Source organism: Python bivittatus, unplaced genomic scaffold (genome assembly GCF_059951505.1).
Source record: "Python bivittatus isolate LINGU-HERP-01145 unplaced genomic scaffold, Pbiv_v1 ctg000370_np1212, whole genome shotgun sequence".
NCBI classification, from domain to species: domain Eukaryota; kingdom Metazoa; phylum Chordata; class Lepidosauria; order Squamata; family Pythonidae; genus Python; species Python bivittatus.
Genome location: NW_028277062.1, coordinates 827,283 through 839,590, shown reverse-complemented (window position 1 = coordinate 839,590; position 12,308 = coordinate 827,283). Strand labels below are relative to the sequence as shown.

The following is a 12,308-nucleotide window of genomic DNA, read 5'->3' as shown; positions in this document are numbered from 1 at the left end:
ACCCTGTAAGTTTTAAACCCAGTTCATGCATCCTACTCAGAGCTTAACCATAGTTTATTGAACAAGCCACAATTTTGAAACAGGTTACAAAAGCAAACCCAAACCAGCCACTTCTGGTCTTTGTATAGAATGGAATAGAATACAATATAATTCAAAAAATCTCACACTGTTACTATACTTGTATTGCAAATCCTAGTCCCTTCATTCGGCTGTCCTGAGGTTTTACCTCTCTTTGCTTTTGGGGGGGGGGAGACACTCATTTCTTTTGCCTAGAAGCGACCTGCTCACAGACCCTCCTAATGGCCAGATTTGGGTGGGTGGGTGGTCACTGACTGCAGAGAGAGGAAACTCTGCACATGATCAGAGAGGTCCCTGTCTCTGAATTAAAGCCCCTGTTTTGCTAGGAGGATCCTACAAATTCAGGGCCCAAACAGGCATGGCCAGAGGGAAGCTAAAATATTTCCAGTTCCATCACTGAATGATTGGGGAGGGGGGGAGCAGTCCCAGGGAAAAAATAGCTGCTTTTAAGAGCTTGCATTTTCATGCACCTAGCTTGAGTGCATGGGCACCACACACGCGCATGACACATTCACCAAATAATTACGGGGCTGCAGATAGAACCAGCCGTGTCTCCCAGGGCATTCGTGCCTATAGAAGACAATGGTGTTGTGCTGGATAATGACCGAGTTGCCCTTGACTTCCAAGGTGTTGTAGGTCCTCAGGTTCTGGCGACCAGAAGAATGGAAGGACAGGCAATGTTCACAGGAGCACGAAGCGTGCCAGAGGTTCTGGGGGTATCGTGTTGCGTCGAAATCTTTCCTGTAAGAGGCAAGGACAGTTAGGGTAAGAACCATACTTGACCCCAGTTGTCCACCTGGATGCAAGCACGTGGTCGTGGACAGGGTTTGCCCTGATCTTCTGGGACGTTTCTTCAAACTTCCAACCCACCCCATAACCTGGTGGTCTCCTCTCCTCAGCTTTGCGGAGTGGAAAGGAATGGGGGGACTTGGGGAAGAGATGGTATTCTCCAGAGTTCAGCTGACTCAGTGTTTTTCAGAGTTGGCCACTTGAAGATGTGTGGACTTCAACTCCCAGAATTCTCCAGCCAGCCATGCTGGCTGGGGAATTCTGGGAGTTGAAGTCCACACATCTTCAAGTGGCCAACTCTGAAAAACACTGAGCCAGATGGAGTGGAAAACAAGCTTTCAACAGCCCTCTCGACAAACACAATGGGGTTTTAGTACCCAACAACTGCCAATTGATAACGTACTTGCAGTCTGTCTCTCACGGGTAAATTGCATCTGCTTAACCAACCTGTCTTCCCCACCCTGCCTCACCTCCATTTAAACTCTACATCAATCTAGCCCAGTGGTTCTTAAACTCTTTGACCCAATGACCCCTCTTCCCCCTCTCAAATCATAGCATTATCCCCCCCCCCACAAAAAAACCCAGGCTCTGTTCTTTTACATTAGCATCTTAGCAGCGGGATCCTCGATTCCCAAACAAGCAATTAGAAATTGCTGCATTAATCCCACGATAGGCCCAAATTTCCCCAGGTCTAGCCATTCCGTGCATCTGAAGACAGAAATGAGCTGCTGTTCATGACAGCTTCTGCCATTCAAATAAAATTTGCTGGTCAGAAAAGGTGCTCCCAGATTCCTTTGGATTTTTGCCTACCGTAGACAAACCTGGCTGCAGAAAGAGGAAAGGTGAGGAAGAAACTTAAAATAAAGCCCACCTTGATTTGGTTTAGTATCAGGTGGAACAGAGAAAAACAGGTTTTCAAGGTTCTGTGGTTCTCCCTTAACACAATAAAAAACATTCCTAGAATCTCTGCTGTGCCTGTTTCATTATTAGACGATTATTGGTCGCCCAGTCAGCCAGATGTTTAGACTGGATTTGGCATTTTTATCCACCTGTCGAGTCCTCCCCAAGGACCTGGGATAGGCAGATGTTGTTTGATGGTGTTAAAGGTATTGTCACAGGACGGAAGCTGTTCCAAGTAAAGCTGCCTTTTGCAATTGACTGAGGGTGATTTTGTCAATGCCGATGGATGGTCGTCAAGTGGGGCTCCAGATGTTTTGGGATTAAACCAAGCTGCCTATGACTATCGGGACTATCTTTGCTTTCTTTTGCCGCAGTCGTTCTACTTCTGTTTGCAGGTCTTTATACAGTGGTACCTCGGGTCACGAACAGCACCGTTCGGAAAATTTTGCTTCCGTTCGTGAACTCCGCATCGGGTGACAAACAGGATCCGCGGCCATTTTCCCTGCCGTGACACATGGTCGTGGCTTCCTGTAGGGAGGGGGACTCTCCCTCCAAACAGTAACCGCCTCCCCACCCGCCTTCCTGTCCTCCACGCGTCGAGCAAGGTTAGCGTTCTCTCTCTTCGTACTGTACTTTGTGTCATATTGTTGTGGTTTAAAAAAAAAATACATATGGTTCAGAACGGATTAACCGTATTTACATTGAGCCTTATGGGAAAATTTGATTCGGGTCGCGACCAGAGTCACGGAACGAATTAAGTTCGTGACCCGAGGTACCACTGTATTTTGTGATTTCCTCCAGTTCTTTCTCTTCTCTTCTGCTGTCTCCAGGCATTGCAGTGTCCCCTATCCAGGCTTTTTGGTCTTTCTTATCAACAATTGTTCATTATTATTTAAATTTTTATGCCACCTGACCCGCAGGGACTCTGGCCTGCCTCAACGGGCTGACCCAAGTCAACCAGGACAATACAAGATGAGCTTTTTAGTGGTGAGAACCATCTGCTTTGTAGCCTGTTCAGCATTAATGAACACCTCCATTGGATGAATTTTAAAAAAAGAGGGAAGACCCCCATCTCCCTGGGCCACAGGCCCTGACACTTAACTCCAACAGCTGGGAGTTGCTGTTCCTGATTTGTCACAGCTTCTCTTTGCCTGGTTTAACATTTAAATGCTAGTTACCCGTCTGTGTATACTTTGAGAAGGGAAAAACCTCCTTACGGCATTCCTTCCAGGCCAGACTTAATTAATTCATCATAATTGATTCATTCCAGGCTGACTCAAGTATAACAACTGGCTCAATTTCACCGAATTGTGAAATAACACAAGCTGGGCTTGTGCAAGATGTGTGGCTTAAACACACCTGATGTGTGGTTGCAAACCCAGACAGTCTTTCTTCTTTCTGAACCCCCTCATTGATGGAGGGAGGAGTGGCATGAAGCCCCCTTCCCCATCCAGGCGCCTTCCAGACCAGGTTGATTACAAGTCCCCTTGTTCCCAGTCAGCCTGACTGCTGGGAATTATGGGGCTCAGAATCCCACTCCTGCAGAGGGGCCCAGGGTGGGGAAGGCTGGCAGGGACAGATAGAAAAGTGGCTTAAAGGAATGTTTGCTCTTACTTGTATCTCCAAGGAGAGATGGATCGTCTGGCCACGGGGCCTCGAGAAGACGCTTGGCAATCCATTGCGGAATCCGTCGCGGAAGGAGCCATGGACAAGGGAGAAGGCTTGGAGTCTCGGAAGTGTGCCTCAAAAGTGAGGATTCTGCTCCGATTGCAGCAGTCATTCTCGGAGAGGCACCCCTGAGCCTGGCTGGGCAGAGAAGCTAAGAACGTGATGCTGATGATCACCTGGAAGAGGGAAGAGAGAATGGAGGGTGGAGGAGGTCAGGCTGGCAATGGGGCAAGGGCCCCGTGCTGCCGATCAGGGTCCTCCAGCAGTTTGGGAGCCTCCCACCCCACCCCACCCTTGGAAAAGTGCTGCTGAGTTTAGGTGATGGGGAGCATCTCACTGGGTTCTCTGTCTCCCTCCGTCACCAGAAGAGGGAAAGGAAACATTGCTGCTCACTTCAGTTGGTGACTGAATGAACTCTTTGGGGGGCGGGGGGGGGGTTGCAAAAGAAATTGCGCCATCATTGATTCAGTTGCCTTAACGCATTAAGACACACACCCACCCCCGCACCAGCTTAACCCTAAACAAGCTGAGAGTGGTAGCAAAGCAGCTGCCAGACACTGAACTGAGCAAGTTGAGTCATCCCAGAGAAAGGCAGTGGGACAGCTGGGTGTAGTGGTTAAGAGACCACGCTACAAATTGGGAGGTGAGTTCTAGTTAGTGCTGCTTTGGACACAAAGCCAGCTGGGTGACTTTCAGGTAGTCCCCCTCTCTCAGCCTCGGAAGAAGGCAAGGGCAAACCCCCTCCAAGAAAACTGCAGGGACTAGTCCAAGCAGTTGCTAGGATCAAGACTGACTTGAAGAAAAAGAAAGAAAGAAAGAAAGAGAGAGAGAGAGAGAGAGAGAGAGAGAGAAAAAGAAAAAGAAAAGAAAGAAAGAAAGAAAGAAAGAAAGAAAGAAAGAAAGAAAGAAAGAAGAGGGAGGGAGGGAGGGAGGGAGGGAGGGAGGGAGGGAGGGAGGGGAGAAGAAAATGTGGTGCCCTTTTCCCGGCAGGGTCATTTGCCACCCGCCAGGAGCCACCAGGATCTGAAGAATGCCATCTGAAATGGACTGTTCCAGGCAGGTTTTGCTGAGCTCCGTAGCTGAGTCTCCCAGCAAGGACTCAAGAAGAAGGACGCGCAGAAGCCCCTGGGTTTGGCTGCCAGTCAAGAAGAGGGTTTCAGGACTTACCAGCTGGATGGTACCCATGATGAGGAACCCTCCTGTCTCCAATAGCTTCAGTGACTCCTTCCGCTCCAAGCTGGGAATCCCGATTTTATTCCCGGCAACTTTCCACTCATCATTTGCTGATTTGCAAATGTTGCAGGAGAGCCCTTCCTGGGTAAAAGCAATAAAAGGTTCATTGATTCCGTCCAGCCATTGATGGATTTTGAGGGGGGGGGAAGGAAAACTTGGGGAACTCCTTTGGGGGGGGATCTGGGCCCCTGGCGCGAGGGCAGAATCCACGTTTTGTTTTGCAAATGAGAGAATTTGCTTTCAAATTGCAGGACTTCTCCAACGGGGTGGGGGGGCGGTGCATGTGACCGCCCCTCACCGAGGCTCATGGGGGGGCCCGTCCACCCCGAATTCCTGCCGCTGCCATGGTGAAGGTGACTATCTCAAAGGTGATATTTGAAGGTGAATTTTCAGCTTCTGGTTTCCAAGTACCCTCATCAGTTGGTGAATAACGGAGAGGCTGGAACAGGAGCCCATGGCGGGGTCTCGCTGAAGAATCAGCCGGATCGGGCCAAGTTCATGCAGGGAGTTCCAGTCTTTGGGGGGCGACGCTGTATGCAAGACATGAAGGCCACGGGCCTCCTTGCTGGGCGTGGACAGGTAGGCTGCCACTGAACATGGAGGCTCTTTGGCACATCCCAGCTCACTAGGTAAGGGGGTGAAGGACGAAAACTGTGGACCTTCCTTCGCAGGTTGGGATCTATGCTGAATGTAATGGTGCCCCCTCCCTCCTTGCAGTTACACTGAGTAACCCAATCTTGGGATACTCAATGCTTTGGGAACTGGGCAGTCTTGAGATGCTACAGCTGGGATAGGCTGCCTTTTGGGGCTAACGGGCACCAGTTTCCTCTCCCAAGGTGGCTGGGTGGGCGGGCAGGGCCCGCAAGTGGCCCAAAGGCTGCCCCAGGCAGGATTTGCCCATTCACAAAATGCCCCCCCTTGGGGAGTGGGCAGAGCTGCTCATTTGCATAAGGGCTGACCCATTTGCCCATTCACAAAATGCATCTTCCCCCCTGCCGGGAGGTGGGCGTGGGTGCCAATGCGAGGCTGCCATGCTTGGGTGGGGGAGGCGCACTCACAAAATGGCTGATCCAGTTTCTCTTCCCATTTAGGGAGACCTTGTTGGCCCTAAGTATTGGTGGATCCCAGCTCAATCCTCTTCCTTGCCAGTGAAACCTCCATGGCTCAGCTCAAGCTACCTGCCACACAAAAATAACCAGCGTGGCCTACCTTGCAGGGTTGTATCCACAGCCCCCGCCTTTCCTAACTTTGCACGTGCCTTCGGGCGGCCGTTCCCAGCCAGCCCACCCCCTGGGACCAGAGTAAGAACCCCAATATGTGTGTGTGAATTCCAAAGGGGTTATTATTCCCCCCACCATGGGGCTTGCAGACTTTGTTCTGGCTAGCCTAGCGCTAAGTACAAAGCCTCTAAAGAAGCCATCAAAGCACGCGATCGATACGGGTTCCTTCTGGCAGTCACAAGCCTGTTATTGATAAGAGCGTGATAGAGAAGGAGCTCCGGGCCCTCTTTGTTCTGATAGAGAAAACCCCGGTCAACAAATCCAAACGCAATAAAATAATGGGACCGATGGCCGCTCTCGGGCAGCCGTGCAGAAGCGTCAACAGCAAACCGTCTTCCCTCTGCAAGGCTCCGGGTGCCAACCTTCCCACCTGGCACATTCAGCAGAAAGGTGGGGTATGTCCCACAGCAAGGGGTTTCCTTGTGGTTATGGAAAATCCTTGATGTTTTCCAGGATCCCCTGCCCGCCTCCACAAGGTGTCCCTGGGTCCTGAGTCACCCAAGGGACAATGGTGTCTTTCAGCGCCAGCCGAGAGCCGGGCCAGGGTGAGTCAGCCAGTGTGTACCACTGCCGCTTTTATCAGATGCCCCAGCCTGACCTGGATGGGAGCTCCGCAGCCCAAGATCTGGCTGGGTATTCAGGCAAATATGTAAAATTCAGTGTGTGCAAGGTCACGTTTCAAAGGTGGGACTATTAAGTGTTTTTCTAATGGCTGAGGAGCAGCGATCAATCACCTCTTTGCTCAGCCCGTCTAGAAAAAGAAAAAAAGGAGATAAGGAGATGTTTTCTTCGTGCATTTCATGCAGGAGTAGTTTGAAAACAAAGCGAGTTGTAACTTCTTGGCAAGTCCAGGGAGATCCTCAATGGCAACCTTGACTTTCCAAACTGGGAACTGACCAGTTAATTGGACCAGCTCACCTGGCAGCACTAAGCCAACTTTGGCAGATCTCAAAAAAAAAAAAAAAAAACCTAAGATGGGTTGAACCTAGCTAGTTCTTGGATAGGAGACCACCAGGAGATCTCGGGGTTGTCCGTGAGACTGGGAAATTGAAACAGAATCCTGGAAGGAGACAATTGCAAACCACTTTTGTATTCTTGCCGAGCAATTGAGTTTAACTTAAGGAAGTTTTTACCTTGCTTTTATAGACTTAGCTAGCATGTTTAAAAAAAACAAAAAGAGGATAAGCTGCCAAATCTTATTTTATATGTCTTAATTTGTGAGACTATTATCCTGCTTTCCTCCAGGAGCAAAACTCAAGCTAGAAAGGACTCCTTCCTCCAGTTTGAACCTCACAGTGACAACCCTGTGAGGTTGGCTGGGCTGAGAATGAATGGCTGGTCCAAATTCAGTTGATAATAAAACCCAGGTGCTCTGTTCACACAACGTGCTTGTGCCAAAACCAATCGTGCACATTAGGGCTTCACTCAGTGACTTGGTTCATCCACCATAGCAAGCCAATGACTGGGTCTTGCTACATACAGAACCACAAACTCCTCAGACATAGTATGAATCAGTGTTTCTCAACCTTGGCCACTTTAAGATATGTGGACTTCAACTCCCAGAATTCCCCAGCCAGCCATGCTGGCTGGGGAATTCTGGGAGTTGAAGTCCACACGTCTTAAAATGGCCAGGGTTGAGAAACACAGTATTAGGGTACTGTGGCAGGTGAAAACATGGCTTTAAAACTCCTGTTTCTGCACTTCTCCCCATCTTTTTAATTTCTCCATCCCAGGGGTTCAGTGAACTCCCGACAGGGAGGAAATAGGTGTGCAGTGATGCCATTTTGTTTCCATAAAAGTCACAGAGGAGAAAGGGAGGGGGTTCTTCCATCTAGTCCCCAAGTTTGCACGTACACAGAAAATGCCTGGTACCCATGTCCTGGTGTATTTGTTTTGTTTTGGAGAGAAATCGCAGCTGGTTTTCCATGGGAATTGCAAGACATTTGCATCTCAGCCGGTGAATTTGCCTCTCCGGTTTAGATGGGCAAAAGAAATGTATTATGTAACAGGAAGAAAGTACCAGCACGGTTAGGTGACAACAGAATGGGTCACCATAGCAAAATATACATAGGGCACTGTTTCTCAACCTTGGCAACCTTCCGATGGGTGGACTTCAACTCCCAGAATCCCCCAGCCAGCCATGCTGGCTGGGGGATTCTGGGAATTGAAGTCCACCCATCGGAAGGCTGCCAAGGTTGAGAAACACTGGCATAGGGCAATCAAAGGGGCACAGCAGAAGACAGGAAACTGAAAAATAGCTAACAAATCCCATTTTTTCCAGAACTGAGCCATATTCAATCCGGCCGCCAAATCTCTCCTTGCCATCTGCTTCAAAAGCAGACGTCCATCCTCAACCACAGGTCGGAATAACCCAAGCTGACCCACCTTGAGCACGTGCAGAGCTCTTTATTTTTAACAGCCCCACCCCTGGGCGCCTCTTCTTCACCTCTCTGCTGTCTTGCAAATCAAACCGTTGGCTCTGACCCAACCAGGGGGTGTTTCGAGGAGGTCCTTTGACGATCACGAAGCCGCAGTGATTTGGCCGAAAACAGCGGCTGGTTTCTCCGTTCCCTTTTTCTGGGCGTTTCTGCCGAAACGGGCAGGCGGCATGCAGAAATCGCTCTCGTGGCGCCCCTCGCTGCCCTGCAAGAGAGGGAAGCTGATGGATTTGGAGACCATCACCGAAGGAAGACCCTTCAGGACTCAGCAGAGATTCACGTGCTGCGGGCCTAGGATGCAAGCAAACGTCGCATGAAAAAAAGGATGTTTGGCAAGATTGAGAAGTAGCAGAGGGGGAAGAGAGGGGAAGAAGGGGATCAAGGAGATCACTAGAAGTCCTTGGAAGAACAGGGGGATTCTCTCTGGGGAGAGGTCATTCCCCCCATGGTCACCCAAGATCAGGCACAACACTATGGTAGTTAACTAGGTTTTTTGGGAAACCCCAGGGTCCGTATTCTGGCTTCTCCTGCTCTTTTAACCTCCCAGCAACAACCGTGTCGAGGGCTTTTGAACCCAGATCTCCCCAGCCAACTCTTTCAGGCAACAAAGCTCTTCCATATGCATTAGATTTGGAGGGGTTCTTCCATAGAAGAAAGAGGTGGTCTGACTTCTGGACCCGTATCAGCTGTCCGGCTCTAAATCCTACGGATCGGAGAGTCCTTACGTGAGTGCCGCCGGCAGTTGAGTTGGCCTGTTAGAATTATTCCAAGAAAACTTTATTGTCTTCCGTCTCAAAAGATCACGCAAGCTTTTGAATCCACCAGAATTGCTCTTCAGTCTGGAATTTAGCAAAGGGACGACAAGAAGTGCTGAAAAACGGGGGCGGGAGGGGTGAAGAAGAGAGGAGAGTCAGCGCTACAGTTAAAAGGTACAAACCAGATGCAAAATGGATCTTTAGTCACTTCGGAGGCTTGAGCGTTGTCGGCCCTCCCTCTTCAAAGTCCCATTTTTCCTCTCTCTGGAACGCTGCAGCAAACTTTTGAATTAAGCCGTATTTATAATTTACCTATCTATAGCACCGGTGTAGAGATGTAGTAAAAAGACAATCCTGTTTGGAGGGTCAGCAATTACCAAGACACCCACTCGCTCCCTCTCGCTCTCTCTCTGTTCACACAACACGCTGGTTACTGAATTAACCCATTTTCCGGATTTGGCCAGAAATGGAATGCCGGGTGGCTGGAACAAGCCACGATGACATCATCTGCATCACGATGCCACTGCGCGAAAATTGGCACGATGATGCCATGACACGTGGGCATCACTTGCCCCCAGGAGCGTCTGCAGGGAGATCAAAAAGCCACCACTGCCAGGTGATTGGAGCCACCATCTTGAATTTTTTGACCCCGTCCACATCTACGTCATGCTTTAAACCTGTTTGTTTTAAACTATGGGGTGCTGCTGGAACCCCTCATAATTCTGATTACTTTCTGCACTTTTCCCTCTTCGCAGTGATAGATATAGGTGAAATTCTGAACTACTCTACCTCTGTGGTTCTTTTTCATTTATCAGATTTAAAATCATTTGCTCTTTCTGTTTTGTTCTTTCTGCCTCTTAACTGATTCTGTTAAAGACGTTTTATAAAATGTAGGATAACTCTGTGTCCAAAAACAGAAGGTTACCTATGTTGCTCTATTCCAACTTAAAACGCAAAGCAAAACTGTAAAGATTTGTAGCACAGTCGGGTTTGTTTAAAAATGAGTTCCGCTGAACTTTCTGCGGTTTACATTTCAATACAGTAAAACCCCAATTTAATGGACCATTTGCAAGAAAGCAGGTCTGTTAAATCCATATGTCCACTGAAATTGGAAGGTATGTAATTTGCATACAATAAAAACTTGTTTTAATAAGCTAATTTGAGGCAGAGATGCCTCTTATTCCATTTGAATGTTAAATTTACACTACATCGCTTGTGTGAGTTGTGTCTTCTGCATAACGGTACAGAAATGTGGTAATATGTAAAAAATACCTATCGTGTCATTACACAAATGATGCTATTCGTTCAGATAATCTTTGGAAACAACAGGGTTGCAACGTGCACCCTCAGGCATGCAAACCAGCATTTGCTGTGTTGCATTCAGACCCCAATACATTTCACTGTAGGTGTACTGAGTTGAATTATAATTGATTTATTTGTGGTCCCCGGAGAGGTAACACTCCATTTCGTCTGACAAGCTTAATTTAGTTCCTGACCTGACTCATTTTCTGGATTCACACAATACAGTGAATCAAACAGGCTGGGTGTGCCCAACCCACTAAGCCTCAAAAACGAAACAAAACCAAGTTTAAGACTAAACAACTTCTGTTTGTGCGAATGCAACGATGATGCCTTCAACTAGGTTAGTCCTCATAGGGGTCTGAAAAAAACCTCAGATAATGAAAAATATGAGTTTAAGACCGCAGTTCTATGTACCCTTGCCTGTAATTCAATAGGCCTTCCCCCCCCCCCCCCCACTGGATCTCATTGTTAGTTAATTAAATCTACGGAGATTTGCATGCCAAATCTTCCGAATCCACAGAGTATCCTTTAAAAACCTGAGGCTGCTGGGACATTGGCAAAGCCGCAAAAAATGCAGTAACCATCATGTTAAGTTCTTTCTTTCAAGATTGTGGTTCACTAATTCTAAAAGGAAGTTAAATTTAAAATGATTACATATTGGGTATGCCAAGAAAAAAAATAACCCGCTCAGCAGTAAATCAGGGCAACTTTAAAGTTGAAAAAAGTGGTGGATAACGTAATAAATAAAATAAAAGGATGGCCGGGGGAGCAAAGCTGCGTGGTCTAAGTGCAAGGAATTATACGTTGGCAGTTCTTTTGGGCGCTTTCACAAAATGGCTGCCAGGGATGGGCGTGCCTATTGGCTGACTTACAGGAGCTGTAAAGTAAAAACGCCCTCAAGTCACGCTTGGCTACTGGTGGCTGTTAGGCACAGTTATGTTGGTTTCTTAGCAAGAATGTAGAATTGCTTTTCCAGGGCTGCTTCTGGAATATTAACAGCCCCAGGATTTCTTAGTGGTCTCCCCTCCGAGTGCCAAGCACCTGGTGTTGCTTAGTTCCCCAATCCAAAATTGGCCCTGTGCTGCCACCTGCTGTGTCCACGGGGGAAATAAATCCCAGATATGCCAGCTTGCTACTGTCACACCCACCCACCCCTATCCCCTCCTTGCAGGATGCCCTGCTGTTCCCAATTAAGTTTTTTTCTGGGCACGATTCTCAAGAACGTGTCCGTTTGCGGCCTGGTGTCTTTTTCATTGCACAATTACCTTTCTGCAATCCAGCTGCTTTAAAGGCTGATGTTGGGCTAATAATAAAAATGATGACGATGATGATGATGATGATGATGATGATGTAAAAAGTTAGGGTGCCTGATGGGTGGCCAGGGAGGGATCTGCCGGTTGGATAGCTACGTGCTGGTTGGCAGAGATACCAAAGGGGAACAAAGGAAGGTGGGTTTCCAGACACAGTTCAGAGTCCCAGTTGGGGGAGGAGAACGGAGTGTCTTGGACAAAGGTTTGGCGGGGGGGGGGGCTCTCCGGGAGCCCCCTCCCCATGAAAGCATTGTCCTGCCTCATCTTTGCCTTCCTTCATCTCTCTCCTGCCCTCCGCACCCGAAGACAGAGGCGACAAGCGAGGCCGAGGGGGGTCGAGGGATAAACGACCCCCCATGCAGAAGATCAACTCACACCCCTTTCCGCCCCGAGTCAGCGGGGTGCGGAGATTAAGCCCGGCGACCTTCCAAGGGGAAACCGGGGTGCCTCCCGCAGGACACGGGCCAGCCCACGCCTCCGCCTCCGCCTCCGCCTCCGCTGCCGGGGCGCTAGTCCTCAAGGCGCTCTTCCCCAGCTCCCCGCTCAGGCCAGCCT

General features: G+C 48.9%; 1 protein-coding gene across 1 annotated transcript; it reads right to left on the bottom strand.

The window, feature by feature from the left end:
• Nucleotides 1–205: 205 nt before the first annotated feature.
• Nucleotides 206–3,723, bottom strand: IL25 (interleukin 25). The gene is made up of 2 exons (XM_025173826.2): nucleotides 3,382–3,723; nucleotides 206–819 (listed from the first exon to the last, which is right to left on the bottom strand). Exons 1-2 carry the CDS (start codon nucleotides 3,471–3,473, stop codon nucleotides 549–551), a joined length of 363 nt encoding a protein of 120 aa, XP_025029594.2. The 5' UTR covers nucleotides 3,474–3,723; the 3' UTR covers nucleotides 206–548.
• Between the last annotated feature and the right edge of the window lie 8,585 nt (nucleotides 3,724–12,308).

Coding starts and splice junctions, on each gene's coding strand:
- IL25 (XM_025173826.2), bottom strand. CDS start 3,473: ATGGCTCCTTCCGCGACGGATTCCGCAATGGATTGCCAAGCGTCTTCT. Junction 820..3,381: donor ATCTCTCCTTGGAGATACAA/GTAAGAGCAAAC, acceptor TGCCTCTTACAG/GAAAGATTTCGACGCAACAC.